Source organism: Gastrolobium bilobum, unplaced genomic scaffold (assembly GCF_033153095.1).
Source record: "Gastrolobium bilobum isolate Gb01-03AN ecotype WA unplaced genomic scaffold, APGP_CSIRO_Gbil_v1 utg1487, whole genome shotgun sequence".
NCBI classification, from domain to species: Eukaryota; Viridiplantae; Streptophyta; class Magnoliopsida; order Fabales; family Fabaceae; genus Gastrolobium; species Gastrolobium bilobum.
The window spans coordinates 549,208-571,286 of record NW_026899081.1 but is presented as its reverse complement, the minus strand read 5'-3'; the positions used below and the strand labels follow the sequence as shown (position 1 = coordinate 571,286).

Sequence of the window (22,079 nt, the reverse complement as noted above, 5' to 3'; positions counted from 1 at the left end):
CACACAATGAGAACCATGCTGACAGAATAAATATCATTGACTGAAACTCCAATGCATAAAAGAAATACATCATCAATGCTAGTACTTATGACTTACACATGGAGATGCAGAACAAAATTAACAACTCCCCCAAGTCTGAATCAATATTTGACCGAATCTGTCTTGCAATTATAGGACAAATTAAATCAGTTAACAAAAAAAAATTATCGTAAACGACAGGGCAAATCAGCGAAGCGTACAAATTAGTAAATTAAAAATCAAGCTATATGATCAAAATGATTCATCAAGTTAGTTCACACTACTATATGCAAGCAATAAACCTCATTGAGAATAACCATTTTGAACAGCTAAACTGAGCAGGGAAAATGGGATATATAACCATTTTGAACAGCTAAACTGAGCAGGGAAAATGGGATATATAAGATACCTTTATTGCAGCTGTTAGAGCATGACCTATATGGAGAGCACCAGTCACATTTGGTAGAGGCAAAACCTAAAATACAGCACAATCAAATTCTCAATAGACATAAAAAGGAAGCAAGAAAACATAAAGTTTTATATCATTTGAATTTGCACAGCCACTTTGCACATTCCTCAGAAGCAGTGCAAACATGCATATAGCCTAAATCTTTTCAAGATTTTAAGCAAGAACAAGACACTATATTTCATTCAAATCCAAAAAAGATAACCATTGATCAATAATACACAATTTGGGAATCTATTAGTGCAATTTAATGAGATAACATTCAACACCTAATGTAATGTTATTGAATTTTGAGAAACATCTTAATCTACAAGACAAATCACTTCAAGAAATGGAACAATGGATTTTAATTTTTCATTAGAAAGATCTCCGAAATTGGGAAGGATCACTCCCACTATTCAGCAAATGGTTACTTTGCACTCCATAACGCACACGTAAATCTCTAATTACACCAAATCGTCTAATTGTACACACATAATTGATTTTTACTCTCAGGTAGAAAAATTGGAGCCAAAACAGTTTCACATGGCATCAGAAAACAACATATATATGTTCAACAAGAAACTCACAATAACAAAAGGTCGTTTGGAGTTGCTAGCATCTGCCACAAACAACCTTGATTTCTCCCATCACTCATACCACCTAAAGTTTAGCAAACGTAAAAGATGAGCACTTAACACAATAAAAGTATAATGAGCATAAAGATGGATTTAACACCCACGATTTTTCCACGGCAGTTAGACTGTACTGTTTTGCCATTTGACTAGACATACGTTTCTTATCACCCAATGTAGTCTCGGGATCAATATAATCTTCAGGATTCTCATCCTCTGCGCCGCGCTTCACAGTTTTCTTTTCACTCTTTTTAGAAGCATTGGATGATTGTTGCTGCTAACACCAAATGAAAGAAAGGGGTAAAAATACAAAAAAAAAAATGGTGATTATGAACATTGTTTACAAGATCAAATTGATAAAAATCACACAAGAAAAATAAAAATTTGGCAAAATCAAATGTTGCAATTTCACCTGAGCTTGCTGCTGAAGAAACTTCTCTTTCTTCAATTGTTTCTCTCTTGCCTAGGACAAAGCCATAACATTGTGACATGAGGAAATATAAATTAGAAACCACTGCATATTATAATTCCATTCAAAATGCCTTCAGATAATTTTAATTTTTTTTAAAAAAAACTTGGCAGTAGCCATTCTATAAGACAAATAAACTCCCTCCATTCCCATGAGTACTCGAATTTAAGAAAAGGGTATTCAAAAAGCATAATTTTTTTCTTCATAAATCTCATCAATGCAAATCCCGATTTGCAAAACAATCAGGATCAAAAGAAGAAGAAGATGAAGATGGTAGAAAAACCTTTTCTTCCTTCTTCTTTTTCTTCTCGGGGTCTTCGGGTGTGGGTGGCACTTGCTCTTTCTTGTTGTTGTCAGAGGACTCCATTGGTGAACAGTGAAGATTCTGCTGCGTATGGAGTCCGCGCAGCCAAAGCCAACAACGGCTCTTGAAAAATGGAGACAAAGCAATGTTAGAAGCCACAGCACAAACCTAGGTGTGGTAAGATTCTGGACCATAGTTGTCGGCAAAGACCAAACGCTGAAAATTGTAAGATCAGATGTGAAGGACAAATTTGACGGTGAAGACAAAAACTTTTTTCACCTACATGCAATTTATGAAATTAAAATCTAACTCCATGGATCAAGGGAAAAACACAATCTTTGTGTGTAATTTACACCTAAAAACACAGACGAAATATTAAAGTTTTGTACCGAACCAACGTTACCTCCCACTGTACCCAACCTTCAAGCCTAAACTGATGGTTTGTTTTTCCTTTCAGACCAGAAACAGGAACATGGTGAAGACTTATTTTCACATCCAATTCCTCTTGCAAGTTTTCCTCTTCGTCTGTGAAGTCTATGGTCTTTCGCGCGCTTAATATGTGCAGAAGGTGACAAGATACAACTCTGCCATTTCGTACGGCTGTCTTCAATTTCGCGCACTTATGAGGGTACCATGGTCATCGTTGGCTTCGCAAATTTCAGCAAATTGCTAGATAAGAAGCAATACCACGATGGAAGTGGGATTATTTGCCCTGCTTTTTTTGCCTCAGAATGCCTTGCAAATGGGTTAACTAGGGAAGTGAGATAGATAGCATTTTAAGAAATCGGTTGAACCAAACACGGTACTCCAACAAACCCACTTCCAATTTACCCATCTATCTCAACAAAAACTAGCAACCAAACCCCCCTAACAGCATTCTTGTGCTTGTAATACTTCTCTAGCATCAATATAAAATGTAGTGTGCCCTTACGACAAAAGGAGACAACAAAAGAAACTAAATCATGGAGAAGCCTATGCTTTGGCACATATGAATTTTTAAATCCATCAATGATAGTTTTTTTCAATACAAGGGATAGGTTATTCTACTACCTTCTTTTTCTGCCTACATTTTTTTACCACTCTAAAATACCATTAGATCAGAATCTTAACTAATCTTTATCTTTCTCTCTTCTCTTGATATTCTGATCTAACGGTGTTGGAGAATAGTAGGTAAATGTATGCAAAAAAAAATGATAGGTAGAATAATCTATCCCTTAATCAAGCGTGCAAAAATGTAACGGTGTTGGAGAATAGTAGGTAAATGTATGCAAAAAAATGATAGGTAAAATAATACAAATTATACAGTAAAATATATATATGAGATGAACCAATGATAATCAAGCGTGCAAAATCTCCCACTAGACAAACATTATCTTGGTGATGTTCTTCACATTTTGATGAGAGAAGGAGATTGAATGATTTGTCATTAGGGTTGAGGATAATATTTATAAATATAAATTTTGAACAAAAACCAAACAGAAAAATAATAGATTGCGACAAGTAAAATTCTAATTTTCTAAGTTGAGGAAAAAATTATCAGTTTTTTTAAAATTAAAATAAAATTATATGTTTACCAAAAAAAATTATTTAAAATTATTTAATGTATAACGCTAATATGAAGGGAATGAATATACTTATCGTGAATAAATAAATTAATGAAGATTAATTTTTAATTTTTTTTTTTACAGAATATTAATCTGAGTAGCGAATAGAGAGGGAGAAGAAAAATGATTGGATTAGGAAAACACCACGCAACCCAAAATGCATCCGTTACTAATTAGTTAAATTAAGCAGTATATGAGATAACATACTCATTTTATTTACGGATTTTGCATGTCTGTTGTTGCTACACAATTTTATTGGGTGCAGCAATCGTATTCTAGTGTTGAAATTTTATTTTATTTTGCAATAGAAGAATTAGTCTTCGACTATCGATCGAAGATATCTTGAAAAACCAAAAAAAAAAAAATCCTTTAGTTATACATTAAAAATTATATTAATATTTATTTATTTATTTTAAAATAATAGCTCTTTATATATTTTGTGTCTATCATATAAAAGGGAGATGATTCTCTTATGTTGCCGAACAGAAATCATCTCCTGTTGTTTCACAGAAATTTATTTTTTAATTTTTTTTAATTTTTTTATTAATTAAAATGAAAGGACTCACATAAAATTATTTCAATCACGTAAGAGATGAAACACCCTACCTACGGCATAAGAAAAGTTTTCGCCAATATAAAATAATAAATCTTGACTTGTATTTCTCTTAAATTAATGAAAAAAAAATATAAAGACAAAAACACTTATCGTGTTACAGGAAAAGTCTGTTTTATCCTGTGACTCACAATTCGTTTTCCGTCCCAATTGTTGAAAGCCCAAAAATATAAACCCTTCCAGTTTCCAAAATTGGGGTATGCATCGAAATCTAAATCCCCAGGCAATAAAACCCACCATTTCCCCTCTTCGCTTTTAATTTGTTGTGGGTGTGTGGTGTTTCTATTACTTATATTTCTCTTTTAACTGTCACTGTCTCTGTCTCTGTCTACTATCTTTCTTGTTATTGTTCTTCTTGTTGTTGCTGTTGTTGGTCTATCAGAGTGGTGGGTGGATGATGGCGGCGGCGGCGGCGGCAGCAGGGAGCGTGAATAGTGGGGTGGCACCGTTCCTGAGCAAGACGTATGATATGGTGGATGACTCGTGTACCGATTCGATGGTGTCGTGGGGGAATAACAACAACACCTTCGTTGTTTGGAATGTCACCGAATTCGCCAAACACATCTTGCCTAAGTATTTCAAGCACAATAACTTCTCCAGCTTCGTCAGGCAATTGAATACTTACGTACGTAACACATGACATCTCTTCTTCCATTTCCTCATTCATTTATTTCACTCCTCCCTTCAATTTGGGGGATTTCTTAGGGTTTCATTTCATGATGTGTCATTCTTAGATTTTGTCTTTTTTCCTTAGATTTTTAGAGTATTGCTGTGTGGGTCAATGAATTATGGCTGTTGAAACTGGAAGACGAGATCTGTGCCTTAAAAACCAATTTTTTATTTATAAATTTATGCTTGTTTGATTACTTCATGTGCCTTGGTGACCTTGTCTTTACTTACAGTGACGAATTGAAGGTAGTTTCTTTGAATTGAGTTCATGTCACCTGTATTTTTTCTTATTCTTTAGGTGAGGCAATTAGCTTAATAGAATTTATTCATCATTGAGTTCATTGTCGAGGGATCATCAAGTGTTATAATTAGAAGCCCAAGAGTAAAGAGAATTACCTTCAAGAGGCATTTGTGATTGTAAACAAAGCAAAGGATATAGTTAGCTGTCACCATCATCATGATGCTGCTGCTTCTGCTGCCATCAGGCTACCTTACCACCACAGCTGTTGCTGCAACCACCATCCCCATCCCACCATAGGTGTTATTTTGGGAAAAAGTCCAAGATTCCTAGGAATTTTTTTTTTGTTCAAATCGAACACTTGAATAAAGTTAACATTCCTAAGAGTTTCATGAAATACTCTCAGGAATATTTTTGGGAAACCATGTTGGGACCGAACAATCACACACGCAATAGCAAAATAGAAATGAGAGGAGAGAATGAAGACACATATGTACCCTTGTTCACCCAATGTGGGCTACTTCCAGTAATATTTCACTATATTCTCCTCATCACACTTGTTACAAAGCACTCTATTTTATAAGGGAAATATAAATAGGCTTAGAAACCCCAAGCAACAGTATCTATTTATGAGCCCAAGCCCAAATAACTACAAAAGAGAAAAATAAAATAAGCCCAAACCCCCGTTGGCTTTCTCTGCTTTCTGCCTATAAGAGTAGTCATTTCACTCATTTGAGTGCGAAGTATGGGCCATACCCAACAAACCAAACACTTTTGGCTGCATTCCCAAGAATTGAAAAATAATTCTGCGCTGTATTATGCTGTACGAAAATGATTGCAATTGTGTAATAAGAATTGTAGATTCTGGTAAAGATATGTTCCTTAATGGGAATTCTTTAGTGAAGGTAGTTAATTATCAAAATCATTAAATATCTGTTCTTCAGTCAAAAGATTATATTTTTGACATCCCATCTTCCCTTCATGCATTATTAATACTTCAGTCATGCTGGATGCTTTGTATACTGTATGCATAATCTCAATCTTTATTCAATCATCTTCTTTTGATTGACAAACAGGGCTTTAGAAAGGTTGACCCAGACCGCTGGGAATTTGCAAATGAAGGTTTTTTAAGGGGTCAAAAACAATTGTTGAAGAGTATCAATAGGCGAAAATCTGCTCATGTAAATGGTATTAGTCAACAACCATCTCAGGTGCAGAACTCACCTGTTGGGGCATGTGTGGAAGTTGGTAAGTTTGGGATTGAGGAAGACATTGAAAGACTGAAAAGGGACAAGAATGTTCTTATGCAGGAACTTGTTAGGTTAAGACAGCAACAACAAACGACTGATAACCAATTGCAAACTGTTGGGCAACGTGTGCAGGTAATGGAGCAGCGTCAGCAACAGATGATGTCATTTCTAGCGAAGGCCATGCATAGTCCGGGCTTCTTGTCTCAGTTTGTACAGCAGCAGAATGAAAGTAATAGACACATAACTGGAGGCAATAAAAAGAGGAGGCTCCACAGGCCGGAAGAAGATAATTTAGCAACCAATCATCTCCATAATGCTCTTGATGGACGTCTTGTCAAGTACCAACCTTCTATAAATGAGGCAGCAAAAGCATTATTTTGCCAGATATTGCAAATGAACAATTCTACAAGGATGGAATCATCAATTAAGAACTCTGATTCATTCATTATTGATGAAGTTCTGTCAGCCGTTCCATTGGATAGTAGTAGTTCATCCACTCAAGTTTCTGGTGTAACCCTTTCTGAGGTTCCACCTATTTCCAGACAGTCATATATGGCAGCAGAATCTCAGTTTCCTGGCAGTTGTATGACCAATAGCATATCTGAGGTGCAATCTTCACCTGCTGTGTTGACTGACTGTGTCGAAGGAGCTGAATTTCCAGAACTAACAGTGCATACTTGTGACGACAATGTTTTAGATTTTGGTGAAGTCCAAGGGATGGGGGCAGAAAGCAGCTTCATGAATCCTGATCTAAAGTTTGTAGGGTCTGACACTGTGAATGATGAGGAGATAGATGTGATGTCAACTGTTTTAGATGGGTCACAATCTGTAGAAGCTGATGTTTTTTCTACTGATGCAGATGGTATTTCTAAGCTTCCAGGAATCAATGATGAATTCTGGGAACTGTTTTTGAGGCCAAGCCCACTTACTGGAGATACAGATGAAGTTAAATGTAGCTCTCTGGTATGTGGTTTGACCGAAGACCTAGAAATGTCATCAGAAAGAGAGAGTCAACAGGAAAAGATGGATAAGAAACAGCATATTGACCATCTTACTCAACAGATGGGGCTTCTAGCATCAAAGTCTTAATTGTGTATATATGTTTCTTGCAGATGAAGGTAAATTTTTGAGCTTACATTATCATAATAAGCATGCTGGTTCTCATTGTTCCTTGACTTGAAACTAGTGCAAAATTTTCTGTCATTGGCATGCTCAATTTCTGTCTTGCCTTCTTCAGTGGTGGCGGCTGTAGAGATAGAGGGAAAAAAAATATAGTTGTTTGTGAATGTCTATAATAACATAATAACATCTGACCTTGTTTGAAATGTAACTATTAGCATAGATGTACTTCCAAATTGTATTACAGGAAGAAGAGGAAGGGATTTATTTACCTCCATTTTTCCTTTGTTGTATACATTGTATAAATAAAAAATGGATTATATGCTTATTTTTGGGAGGGAAGAGGATGGAACTTTTCTTTTCTTGTTGCGGAGGAGGATGAATTTTCTTTCATTTTTCCTTTGATGTATTGGTTAGGGAGAAGAGAAGTTGAAGTTGGTTATAGTATTTATATTTTATTTTCCAATATTCTTTGTCCATGATTCCTGCAGACGTTGAGGTCCTTTGCTGCTGGGCAGACAAAGCCATTCTGTTTCTACAAAGACACCAGAAAGATATCATCAAATCCCTGTTTCTCTTTCTCCCATCCGTGTGACTGCCCCTTTTCATGTATTTTGTTTGTCATATGGGGCCAAAAAAACAAATAAAGTTTACGTAAATTCCTATATATCCTTATATGTATTTTGACAATTCTCTGTGCTCGTTCTGATACCAAATGTTAACATTAACAGTCATTCTCCATCTCCTCCTCTGATGATGTGTTAATATTTTAGTGGGGGTGTTCTGTATAATTGCATTATTGAGTTGTTTTCATCAGCATTGTTTCTTACAATTTTTTTATTTGCTGGGCAATTAGTACTAAAATACGAGTTCTGCCCAAGCAAATAAAGCTTTGTTTGGGAGTTTGGAGGGGAAGGAAAAGAATTTAGGGGAAGGAAGGGTATTTTTTCCCCTTGTTTGGGAATTAAAACCCTCCCTCCAAATTGGGGGAATTTAAATTTTAAGAACAAGAAGGGTTTTGGAAGGTTTTGTGAAAGTCCTCAAATCCTTCCTCTCATTTTTTTAAACTCACAAACAGGGAAAGGAATTAATAAAATTTTTCTCTTCCTTTTCCTCCTAAAACTTACTTTCAAACAAACCCTAAAAGAATATGTCATTGGCTGGGTTCTTTGGTGGAAGCTCATCTACGGTTATTGGGTTCGATAGAACTTTGACCTGGAAAAATAGAGAATGTGTTCATCAAAGTTTTCGGTATTTTAGTCTACTATGGAAGTCGATTGCTTTTAATAGGTACGATGCGCAATGAGCTTATTTTATTCTGTATTATGATGGAATACATGGTCTTCTTTCAAATGGATATTAGAAATAGTTTAAATTATAAAAAGAAATAATGTACATTACCATATAAAACTTTTAATGGATCATAAACATTCTGATTTTTAGTCCCTGATATAAATCAAAAGCTTAACAATGCATGGTCCCTTTACACAACGAAAAAAGATGGCACGTTTTTTTCACCAATCTAGATATTTTGTGCTCAAGGTGACAAGAAGAACTATTGCCTCCTCTGGATATCCTTAGTCCACAGGCTCACGACAGTATAGTTTCCTATGGTCTTCGCTTCACATTGAAACAATATTGGCAGTGATAATGAAACATTAGACCTACCTAACATAAACCCTTTATGGAGATTGTATGCCTTTTGGCAAAGTCTTCCTTAAAGCATGTTATTTCCTATTAGAAGCATGTTATTTCCTTCTAAACAAACCAAAGCTCGGCGACCACTCCCACTCAACCAAATTGAAGTGAATAAAATAGCCAAGAGAGACAGAAACATGTTATCATCCGTTACATTACGAGCAAAGGTCATAAATGAATGTTGAACGGTTGACACATATTTCCAAGAGGCACTCTTTTGTTGTGTTTATTAATGGAAGCATACCAAAGAGGGAACATATTTGAAACAAATAACTGATGTGGCAATTTGAAAGAGTACAATATTATAAATTTATTTACTATAAATAGATAAGATTTGATCATTAAAGGAGAAGGGGATGAAAAAGGATAAAAGACCATTCATTCTTACACAAATAAACATTATCAATAGCATCAGCAAGAATACAAAACCGCATCATTTTTCTTCTTCTTCTTCTTCTCTGTGGAAGATTGATCTCTGGCATAGGCTTCAGAATAATCAACGTTATGGCGGTCAGTTGCATGGCTCTTCCATTTTTATGTTTTTGTTCATAATTAAAAGGAACAAACGTGAGGACATTTTGTTGTAACGTGCATGATTCCGTTTTCTTGGAATTCTTCTGTTGTAAATCTGGCAAGGATTTCCAATCAATTTAAGATCTTATTCGTTTTAATTTTACTTTTTTAGCATATAAATCCGTGTATATTTTTTATCCTACATTGAAATGAGGTTATCGGTTTCTGTCCGAGGTTTTTGTCATTTGATTTAATGCTTTTCCTTTGCCTTTTTTGTGTGTGCATATTTTCATTTCTTTGATTATTGTTATTGTAAATAATGTCATTGAGGTCCCACATTGTGTATATGTCTTTGTATCTCTCTAACACACCGTCATTTGGGAGCGTGGATATGGCACAAACCCAATTTTAGTTATTGGGTTACATGGTATTAGCCTCGTGTCCCGGGTTCAATTTTCGTGTGAGGGGTGTGTTAGAGAATAATATAAACCATTAAATAAACTGCAAAATTGGAAATTGTTGGCTCTTAAAAATCCAGAAATTGTTGAACAGGTAAGATCGGTGAAAGTCAGCAACATCTCTTCAGGTGTAACACAGCAAGAATTGGAGGAATTTCTGACCTTTCCTGGCAAAATCGAATATATTGAAATGCAGAGGTTTGTTTATATTAGATTAGTTTATTTTCCATGTTATGAGGCCAATAGATGGTATTCACCAACTTTAGGATAGAGCTTTTCTGCGTTTACGAATGTGTAGATTATAAATAATTGCACTCATTTTTTCAGTGATAAGGGAAGTTCCCAAGTTGCATATGTTACCTTCAGTAATCCAGATGGAGCAGAAACTGCAGTTCTTCTATCGGTAGATTCATTTCTTAGTGCCTTCTGTCAAATTCTGTTGTTAACTAGTGTTCTCTATTTCCCATTCGCTCACTGTTTATTGCAACATGCACCTTTCTTTCTTTTTCTTTTTGGGAAAGCATTACTTGTAGTGCTATGTACCACTTAAATTTTGGTTGGAAAGTGCATCCTCTATGATTTATGACAAGTTAAACTCAAATTTTAATATAAAAAGAAGGGGTAGCCAATTAGTGTTACTACTAATCTTATCACTGTTAGATATTGATCAGCAGTTATATTTATTACCATCTTTGTATGGTTATGATTCCCTAAATTTATTGTGAAAGCATTAAATATGGAAAATTATAACCATACAAATGTGAAAATAAATATAAAGTATTAAATATAGAGAATCATAACCATACAAAGATGGAAATAAATATAACCGTTGGATCAACATAATCGATGTAACAGTGAAATTGATTGGTAGTAACATTGATAGTAACACTAATTGTTGGTTGTTACAATATCATTTCTCCGAAAAAGAGCAAGAGGTGGTACAATTGGGCTATTTAACCCTTTTACCCCTCATTAATTATTTAATAACCATTTTGCCCCTGATTGCAAACTATCTACCAATCTGCCCCTCTTTAATCGATTAAGCCAAAATTTTAATCGATTAAATGGTCAAAATAGACAAAAATCGTTGACTTGGAGATTTAGTCGATTAAATATCCCTATTTAATCGATTAAATCTCCCGTACATAAGGTTGTTCTTCTGATAAAGAGGAAGATTTAATCGATTAAGTTGAAGATTTAATCGATTAAATCTTCATTTGACCATTTAATCGATTAAATACTCAATTTAATCGATTAAAGAGGGACAGGTTGATAGATAGTTTGCAATGAAGGATAAAATGGTTATTAAATAATTAATTAAGGACAAAATGGTAAAAAAGCGGGTACAATTGACTTCATATTAGTTTTTTAAGCTGACATAAAACTTATATTGGTATCTCCAGGGAGCAGTGATGGCTGGACAGTCTATAACCATAGCTTTGGCTCCAGATTATGCTCTACCTGCCTCTGCTGCATCTACATTGCAAACTGTAGTATCTATTTTCTCTTTATTTCGTAGTTATGTGATATATCTCTGTTGAGTTGACAACAGGTTTTGACATTTTATAGTTGAATCTGATCAGGCAAATGAGACCAAAAATGCTGACACTGCTGAATCTGGTTTGAGAAAGGCAGAGGATGTTGTCAGCAGCATGCTAGCCAAGGGCTTCATTTTGGGCAAAGATGCATTAAACCGTGCAAAAGCCTTTGATGAAAAGCACCACTTTACTTCCACAGCCACAGCAAAAGTTGTTTCTTTGGACCAAAAGGTTGGTATTAGTGAAAAAATCAGTGCTGGTACAACTTTGGTGAATGACAAAGTAAAAGAAATGGATGAGAAACTTCAAGTTTCGGAGAAGACTAAATCTGCAATTTCAGTAGCTGAGAAGTCAGTGAGTAATGCTGGATCTGCCATCATGAAGAATCGTTATGTGTTAACTGGGGCTACATGGGTCACTGGTGCTTATAATAAGGTTGCTAAGAAAGCTGAGGAGGTGGGACAGAAAACAAAGGAGAAGGTTTTAGCTCAGGATAATCAAGGAAAGACAGAAGGCCATGTTGTCCACACCATTATGCCTGAACCTCAACCTCCCAATACAGCTAATCAACCATCCAAACCTGAATCTCCACAGGCCACCATGGCTGGTCAACCTCCCAATACAGCTAATCAACCATCCAAACCTGAATCTCCAAAGGCCACCATGGCTGGTCAACCTCCCAATACAGCTAATCCACCCTCCAAACCTGAATCTCCACAGGCCACCATGGCTGGTCAACCTTCCAATCCTACAACAACTTAAGGTTTGATCATCTGGTTTTGCAAGGGATTCTCTGTTTGTGTGCCTGCCATATAGTATATATGGAGTTTGAGCTATATTAATATAGTGCAGGTTATATTTACAAATTTTTTTTGTTTACAAACTATACTATCTTCTCCCGGGAGAACACTAATTTCACTATGTTCTCCCGGGAGAACATAGTGTAATTTGTAAAAATTTATCAAAAAAGTTTCTAAACGGATTCTTCCTCTATTAACATATTACTTGTTTTATGAGAAGTTGGATGGTATATGTAGAATAACCTATACTGTAAAAATAAAATAAAACTGAAGAATAATTTCTGTGTATTGATTCGTTTATGATACTCAATGCACTATCTGTATGCCATGTCTAGGTGCAATACCATGTATCTTTGGTTTTTTACACAAGTTAGTTGTCTCTATATCTGGTTCAGACAACCCAGTTAATAGAGTTGTGGAATATATAATGAGAATACCTGGAGATAAATTATCCAAAAAAACCCTTAATATATATAGGTAGATAATTGATTCAATTTAAAAACAAAAATGACATTTACATATGGTTTAACAGCTTTAAGTCCTGCTGACAGGCTTTAATTGATTAAGCTATCCGTTTAATTGACTCATTGACATATTAGGTCATGTTTTCGACTTTCCAGAACATTGTCTGATTTTCTAAAAGTTGTGTCAAGGTTAAGAATTGACAGGTTGAAAATCATTTTGATGGCTTCAAAAATATTTTGAACTTTGAAAGCCTATGAGCTCATTCGCTTGAACTCTCACCCCTTCACATATTCTATCAAATTCAAGCCTAAACGGTATTGCTCTTAAATTTTTTTAAATCTCAATTTACAAAAAAAAAAAAAAAAAAAAAAAAAAAAAAAAAAAAAAAAAAAAAAAAAAAAAAAAAAAAAAAAAAAAAAAAAAAAAAAAAAAATATATAGCCGATTTTCACACTTGTCTTGGCTCTACCAAGTCCCCTCATTCCCGTTATTATTTTTAGAAGGCTATCATAGGGACGAATTTTGCTTATTTTGAGATATTTCTGCTTGGATTAATGCAATACTGTGAATCAATAAATTTCATTCGTAATAGATTGATGTTGAATTTGGAGCTAAGGCAAATGCGGGACAATGAGAGGCTTGGTATAAATCCAAAACAACATAAAATTTTGATAAATTAATAGAGTATACATCCCTTGGAGGCTGTATTTTTCAATAGCATTCTGTCAAGGAATGCAACAATTTTGTAACTTTTAATGCAAAATTAAAACAAATAAAACCTGCACGACAAAATTGAAGCCCGAAGCAAATGTGAAGACAAAAAGTTCCATTTCTTGAATTAGAACGGAACCACATATAGATAACGGAACTGATATGAGTTTTTTAAAATAATGGCCTATAATCTGATGGATTATTAGCATATCACTTGCATAATAACATTTAATTGATTTAATCTTAGCCAAGAGCCAAAATTTAATTTATCACCGAAATAGATATATGACAACGGTGAAATTTAGAAGTGTAAGAATGTACCATAAATTCTTACAGACATAGGAATGCATTAGGAAAAAAACTATTTAAATTAGCTAATACTAAATGATATTATTACATCAGAGCTTTCCCCAGTTTGGAGAAGCATCCACCAATGACATTGTATATAAATTCCATAGAGATGTGAAATAAATATGTGCTCCCTCTCATGTTCCTTTATCAAATGGGCAAAAGATTTTTTCTCCAAGAACTCAAACTATGATTAATGAATACAAAATTCGCTGACGTCAATTTACTTACTCATGTCTCTCTAAAAACTTCTCTATCACGACGGAGAATGCCGCAAAGCCAGCACAACCGGCACATGCTGCTTTTGGACCACCTACAACAGCGGAAACATTAATGGATGTCATGGTGAAACAAAGGCAGAGAACAGATTTACAAAACGAGTTACATATTCCTCCAAAAACAGAAAATATTAAACAACTAAAAAATTATGATTTCTTAATAATATATCTGCAAAAGCTAAAGCACTTTCCAAAGTGCGCCTTAGATGCCAATCAAAGATATACAAAAGCTAACTGGAATCCTGCAGAATCACTGTTCATGGTATAAGGTTTCCGAGCCTGACTTCTGTACATGCCTTGCCAAGCCATGTATGCCTGTCATGAAAAGGACAGAAAATGAACGAAAAAAGGGTTACCTTTTGCTGATATTGCACCTCCAGTAGCACATCCAGCAACAACAGTATTTGTTATGTCATGTTTTGCTCTTGCCTGAAAAAAAGACCCCAGATGGTAAGAAGAAGAATTAACCTCACATGCTTAATGTAAATATATATAATCATTCCTCAAATCCATTAGACCTTCTCAACAACACACTCAGCAGCTGAGAATATAAAACCCATAACAGCAAATGCTTTGGCTGAACTCCAACTCCTTCGCCCCATCTGCTTTGCTTGATATACAAGCTGTTGTCTGCCAGTCATTTCCTCCTGCATCAGTGGGTTGTCTAGTGCTCCAAGAAACAAACCCATGAAGAGGCCAAGCCCACCTCCTACAAAACACATGAATCCCAAGAAACAAATTGTTTGACAATATATACCTCAACAGCTTTGCAAAGTCTAGAAAAAAGCTGAAGTTATTCAATGACATATTTGATATTTCCCAATAATTTGGCTATGTTAACATCAATTTTTTGATATTATTAGAAAATTCCAAATCCACTCCTTTTAGTTTGTAAAATGCTCTCCCTAGCGATCAATTAAGGATTTTTGTTGGCATTATTGAAACTGAGGTCATTTAATAATTTGCTGCAAAAGCCATCAATTGAAATATATAACCAGTTGACAAAATTCTCAAATTTGATGTGCTTGAAAATATATTATATTCCACAAAACAAGATTTTAACTTGCGTTAAGTCTCGTTAATTGGTACTTCATTGTCAAACACATACTAAGTAAAGCTAGGATCAGATTACCTCTACATCATTTGAAATCCTTGACAAAAAACACCAAATTTACAAAATAATTATATTAACATTTGGAGCACATTAATACAGTTTATGAAGAGGTAAAATCAAGTGTTAAAACGTATTAGGAAAATGAAAAAATGAGGCTTCAATCGTCATACCCATTACTCCACTAACAACACTGCGCATTGCACAATTGTTCCAAATGTCTTGGCCACGAATTTCCTCAACTGTGGGCAATCTTATGGGCTCAATCTGAGGCTTCTCTACTTCTTTTGAGTTCACAGAACCATTTTCAATTCCTTTTCCCAAGTCATCAGCCATTGGTAAAGCTTAAATCCAAGATATGCAAGAGCTGGCTGGAATCCCTGCAAAAGCTGTACATAATGATCAATGAATATTATTATTACTACTTTATTAAGAAGCACAAATAATTCAAAGCGTCTATCACACCAGTGTCGAACACATACCCATAGCAGATAATGTGTCAGATATTTCTTACACACCATCCGATACTTTGAAACACCTAACAATTATAGGTTACATAGAATATCCTTTATAGGATAAACTTGAAGGTACCTACTCTTTTAAATTATGCAAAGAAACAAGGAAACTTAGTGAAGTGGATCACTTATGGTAGTTTTCAAGAAAATATTCCATCTGTGCACTAAAGAGAAAGTTCATTGTCCAAATAACCCCAAGTGCTTGCAAGAAATAAGACTGATAGTTGATATTCCTTTAAACTGACATACTAAATTCCTGAGGGTCCATTCAATTTCTAAACATAACAAGTTACATCAAGAAATAAAAAGTCCATTATAGTGGGTTATTCACTTATTCTAATGAAAATTCTTCCTCGTCAAGAATATAATTATTAACTGCATAACCAAAGGCATGGGGATAACACTCGTTTACCTCTTTCTTACTCATCTCTTTAGCCTAGGAAATTATATGAACTCTCATATCATTCTTTTATAAGATTTTCAACTATTGGTCATTTACTTATCTTTATTACATCTATTGGCCCCAATCCAATTTATTTCATTCTTTCAAATTCTTAGAGGAATCTTGTTGTTAAAATTGCTGAGTTAAGTTTAATACACTTTTCCTCTTTTTGCTATTCCTATCCAGGTAACACTTAGTAAAATTGGTTAGGAAAAGTAACATATCGTTCAGGATCACAACTAGAGTTCAATTTCTACAAGACTATCATACAAGATATCTAACATCTATATTTTGAATAACATGATAAGTTCAGTGCTGTAATAACCGCCAACAAGCTTATTGTTTATACATTCACCCACCTATATAAAGAACAGAAAAGTGGTAATAAGTTCCCTGTTTCATTCCATAATGAATTACAACCTAACAATATCATCATAGCTAAATCTAATCATAACAAGCACCGAGCATTAAACGTTAATATATTATTAAAAAAAGAAAAATAGGTGAACACAATTTTACTCAGTAAAGATAGGAGATCGATTAATTTCGAATTTCAATCTTACTCTCAGCTCAGCAAACGGAAAAGGAAAAGGAAATCGCACGTCAAAATGTATCAGTTTTAAATGTAGATATCACTTTCACATTTGCTTTGAACAGAGCAACGAATTAAACGACAAATCTGCTGAAAGGAACAAACCTAAGAATTCGGAGCAACGAAATATGCAGTGATTTGTGATCGCTGCAAGCACGTCCTCCAGCGTCCGGTGGCCGGCGACGGAAAAGACCTGAAAGCTCACAGTTTGTGGTGTCCGAAAAGGGGACAGCTCCAATTCGTAATTTAGGGATTATGGGTCGGGTCGGCACCGAAATAAAATTGCCCAAAAATCAGACTGGGCTTTTATTTTTGATTTGAGGTTATGAAAAAATAAATCCTGCAAATAAAATTCCCTTGTGGCGGTTTATTGTAAGGGATTTCTTTTCCTCCTTTTACATAAAAATTGTTAAATTTTCTGCTCACACAGAGAAATAATGGGTCCCGCTATTTTATAAAATAAAAAATAAGAAAAAAATGAGGCACAATTGCCTATGTTAGTGCAGGAAAAAAAATTCACTTTCCTGTTACATAATAAAAAATTTACCGTTATTGTAAACTCCTTATAAAAATTAGGATAAACTTAGTAATACTTCTAGAGAAAAGTGTTTGTCATTTTAAATGACAGAAAGTTATGTCATTTTAATAGAGATACAGACACAGAAAATTTGAATATTAAATTAAAAAAAATCACCTACTTTCTCTCTCCCATAATTTCCGTTTTTCTGTGTCTATCTCTCTCCTAAAATGACATAACTTATGTCATTTAAAATGACAAATACCAAACCCATACTTCTAAGGTTTTAGAATTAAAGATGTCTTTTAAACCTTTTTTTAATCAGTAATATGGTTAAAAATATCTATATCCCTTCTTAATATCGTTAGTATTTTATGTCTTTGTTCCATCATTATTCCTATTTAAACAATGGATTCGTCTTTTCTGCAATAAATGCAGATAAGTTATTTGTATTGGGTCCAAAATTATATTATTTTGGAACAAAAATTAAGGTATTTTTGTAATTATAATTTATTTCAAGGTTATAATAGTCTTTATTATTATAATTTTTTAATCTTTCAATGCAAAATCACATCATTTTGGTATTAAATATAGATAACTTATATGTATTCACTGTAGAAATATTAAAGTCTTAGACAATATATATAAATATACTTTAAAGAGTTTAAGTAGTGATAATAATAAAAGAAAGACATAACTTTTTTAATAATATTAACGATGTTAATGAGACGCATAACTAAATTTTTTTTTTGGTAATAAAAACTGTGTTGCCGTGTGTCATACATATGATAATGAAGATTTAAAGTAGCTAAAGGGTATGACATTGAAAGGCATGTCTTGAAATTTCTATGAAAATGAAGGCAAAAGGGAAGAAAATATTGAAGGTATATTCCGAGTATTAGTTAGATCTTATGAAAGTTATTGATAAAACTATACCTATTGATCAAGAATTGTTTAATACTTTAGTTGATCATTCTAAAGGTCATGCAAATCAAAAAAGAGAATATTATCGTCCGTAAATAATGAGTTATGGGATAACTTATAATAAGTGAATTTAGCGTCATATTTTAATTTAAAATCTTAAACTTTATATTTATAGATCTTTTCATTTATGTTTCATATTTGACTCATTTCTTCATGATTCGAAACTTTATCACTAACTTGAATTTTCAACAATTTTTCCCTCGAGTGGGAACCTTAACAACTTTCAACACTCCATTTTTCGAGTATTTATGGGATTATCAACTAAAACTAGGCTAGTCTTAATTCCACAATATGGCTTTAGTGCAATCTACAAACCCAAATACCATGCATCATCTCCAAATACTAAGCCTAGTCAATTACTTAGTTGACACAAGTCAATCAATTCTTGACTCTGATACCACTAAAGCTCAAAATAAAGAAAACTATCATTTACAAATCAATGAAGCCTAGTCAATTACTTAGTTGACACAAGTCAATCAATTCTTGACTCTGATACCACTGAAGCTCAAAATAAAGAAAACTATCATTTACAAATCAATGAGAGCTAAGTGATAACTCACAATAAATAAATTTAACACCATACATTCACTCACACTTTAATTTTCAATACTAATCATAGACATGTGTATGTTATTGAAGACAGTGGGTGATATTAAATCACTAAGAGGCTTGAACCCATGAATAAACCAGAAGGGAGTAGATGATCAGAATTGTCACAGTGCAATTAAAAATATTAAAAAACAGACTTACTTGATATGTATGAAACAGACAGAATCAGAAGAATGAAAAATGCAGTATCAGAGGAATAAAATCCGAGCTCACAGAACGTGTCTCCTTAAGACAATTTGTCCCCTCACTGATGCCCAAGGTTGATGGACACTTGTCTCCCAGGATAGAACGGATTTCGTCTGAAGAATGGCGGCACTACCAATTAACAGCCCAAACGAACACAACAATATGCCAGAGGAAGTCACACCGGAGTATGAAAAGGAATATGCAAAACCGGAAGGAGAAAAATTCCGGCAGAGTTTCAGTGCAGAAAATTGGATTCGTTTTATGAAGGTGTCAGTGTCTATTTATAGACACTGACCGGTCACGTTTCAGAAGGCACCTATTCGACGACGAAACAACACATCTGTTGGACACGAAAAGACACATTCATTCAACACGAAAAGACACCCATTCAAGGATGAAACAACATGTTTGTTAGGATGAAACAACACATCCATTAGGATGAAACAACACTTCTGTTCGGATGAAACAACACATCCGTTCAGATGAAACAACACATCCGTTCAGATGAAACAACACATCCGTTCGGATGAAACAACACATCCTTTAGGATGAAAAGATACATCTGTTTGTCGACGAAAAGACACACCCTTTCATTACCAAACTTCTTATTCATAACCAATAGAGTGTCTACACAATTTATATATATATATATATATATATATATATATATATATATATATATATATTCCAACAATGTATGTTATTTCTAAGCAAGTGGATGATGTTAATTTGAGTGCTATACCAATTGAAGTAGAGATAGCATTTCGTCGTGAGTCGGTTGGTAGACTATACAAGATGATTTGAGTGACAATGAAAAGTTAGACATGTTTAATTTGTGAATAGCTTAGAGACTCAAGGTGAGGACATATATTACACTTCAAATATCTAAGGTTACTTAGGTACTTAGTTTTCCTATAAGATAGTCTGCAAATATAAAAGATGTTGAGTAAGTCTCTGACTATATATGTATGGCTTAGTTGAGGTTTATAGAGAAAATATACCGGTTTGAGATCATAAATTCTACAGTAGACATACTCATACCAATTTCAAGAATGCTTAAGATCCATTTAAATGAGCTTAAAAAAATTATACATTAACTTTTTAAGCATATTTTAGTATCTAGAAAAAAATTTAAAATAAAAAGCAATATTTCGGTTCTTTTTTTCAAAGGGATAGGATAATATCACCTACCTTTTTCATGTTTATTCTATCTACTCCTTTTTAATACCATTAATATATTAAAATCTTAATTAATCTTCATATTTTCTCGCTCTTCTTGATATTTCTGATCTAATTGTGTCCGAAAAGAGTAAGTTGAATAGGCATGGAAAAAAATAGGCATAATATCTTATCATTTTTCAAAAGTAAAAAAAATTAAATCTTGACTTTTAAAAAATCTCATTTTAACTTTTCTTCTGAAAGATACTTTTATTTTTTTTAAAAACTTCCTAGAGAGAAAAAGCATCCAAAGGAGCCCTTAACAAGGAATCCTTGCTAAAAGATTGGCTAGCTTAAAGAAAAGAATGAGAAGAGGGAGGACAAAAATTACGAGTGGTAATAGTGACAGGAAGAAATGACACAATGGACATACAAAATGCCCCTAAGTTAGAATAGAAATGTTTGCAAAAAGTGAACATTAAAGTTAAATTTTAATTAACAAAAAGTTTTTTGTGATAATAATTTAATAAAATGTTAGGATTTATTAATTATTAATGAGTTAACAGCTAATTAACCGAAAGATTTATTGAAATTAAAATTAAAATTTAGAAATGAATTATAATGAAATTAAAATTAAAAAAAATTAGCATACCAAAAAAAAAATTAAAAAAAAATTATTTACAAAAAATGTAAGCTTAAGTGACTCCATATACTTTTATCTTTTATAATTTATGAAGAAAAGAATTGTCTTAAAATATAAAAGGACAAGTTTCACTTTCACCCCTTGTGATTACATAATATATCATATAATCTCCTATAATTAATTTCAAACTTATCAATGAAATTTATTGTGATTACATGAGTATATCACTTAATTCAATGTGTTTTCAACCTATCACATACACTCATTATAGTTATATCAGTGTATGGCTTTGAACTCTTCTGGTCTTATAGATATTAATTTTTTGGTTAATTTTTAAATAAATTATTTTAGATGGTTTTTAATATAATTTTTTGGGTGAAATATTTAATTTAATCTCTAATTAAAAAATTTATATACATATAAAACCACAATGAACCTAAATTATATATTTTTGTAACCGTAATAACTAATAAGTCTAAGTGACAATTTGAAATCAAGTGATATACTTCTATGACGATAATGGGTTTAAATGATAGCTTTAAAATCACAAAGCTTAAGTAATATATAATGTAAATAAGGGGTGAAAGTGATTTTTATAAAAAAAAATACAAATAAACGAACCTTAATTCATCATTTCACTAGAACTAGCTCACGCACATGCCTACTTGTAAAAGATTAATTCTTTTATGTTTTGGAGCAGCTGATGAACTCTAGAATGTCCTCACGTGGATGTTGAAGGATGTTCTCAAATGAGGAAATTTTCTTCTGTAGATCGGATGTACCATTTGGGTACATCTTTTTTCTATAAAAGGTAAATCTTCTTCCCATTTAAACCTTCATTTTCATTTTTATTTCATTTCTATCCTAATTGTTTTATCCTTTTTGGACCGATGCACCATGCATCGGTAGTACCAAAGGATTGCTTCTTTGAAATTTTCTTCTGTAAATCGGATGTACCTATTTGGGTACATCTTTTTTCTATAAAAGATAAATCTTCTTCCCATTTAAATCTTCATTTTCATTTTTATTTCATTTCTATACTAATTGTTTTGCGTGCATAGGTAGTACCAATATTAATTAACTAAGAATTGCACAAATAAATATGACATTTTTTAAAAAAGAAATCGAGTCAGGCCCGCTTGAAAACCAT

At 33.4% G+C, this 22,079-nt stretch overlaps 3 protein-coding genes across 3 annotated transcripts; 2 read left to right on the top strand and 1 right to left on the bottom strand.

Moving 5' to 3' along the window:
- Window positions 1-4,286: 4,286 nt before the first annotated feature.
- Window positions 4,287-8,138, top strand: LOC133287073 (heat stress transcription factor A-1b-like). Its single transcript, XM_061484631.1, has 3 exons — window positions 4,287-4,713; window positions 6,072-7,363; window positions 7,856-8,138. Exons 1-2 carry the CDS (start codon window positions 4,483-4,485, stop codon window positions 7,332-7,334), a joined length of 1,494 nt encoding a protein of 497 aa, XP_061340615.1. The 5' UTR covers window positions 4,287-4,482; the 3' UTR covers window positions 7,335-7,363; window positions 7,856-8,138.
- A 1,428-nt stretch (window positions 8,139-9,566) lies between these two features.
- Window positions 9,567-12,333, top strand: LOC133287041 (binding partner of ACD11 1-like). The gene is made up of 5 exons (XM_061484591.1): window positions 9,567-9,572; window positions 10,128-10,231; window positions 10,361-10,436; window positions 11,437-11,523; window positions 11,617-12,333. Exons 1-5 carry the CDS (start codon window positions 9,567-9,569, stop codon window positions 12,331-12,333), a joined length of 990 nt encoding a protein of 329 aa, XP_061340575.1.
- Window positions 12,334-13,846: 1,513 nt separating this feature from the next.
- Window positions 13,847-17,119, bottom strand: LOC133287075 (mitochondrial import inner membrane translocase subunit TIM22-4). The gene is made up of 5 exons (XM_061484633.1): window positions 16,938-17,119; window positions 15,457-15,672; window positions 14,691-14,881; window positions 14,529-14,601; window positions 13,847-14,207 (listed from the first exon to the last, which is right to left on the bottom strand). The coding sequence occupies exons 2-5, from the start codon at window positions 15,617-15,619 to the stop codon at window positions 14,122-14,124; spliced, it is 513 nt and encodes a 170-aa protein (XP_061340617.1). The 5' UTR covers window positions 15,620-15,672; window positions 16,938-17,119; the 3' UTR covers window positions 13,847-14,121.
- Window positions 17,120-22,079: the final 4,960 nt, after the last annotated feature.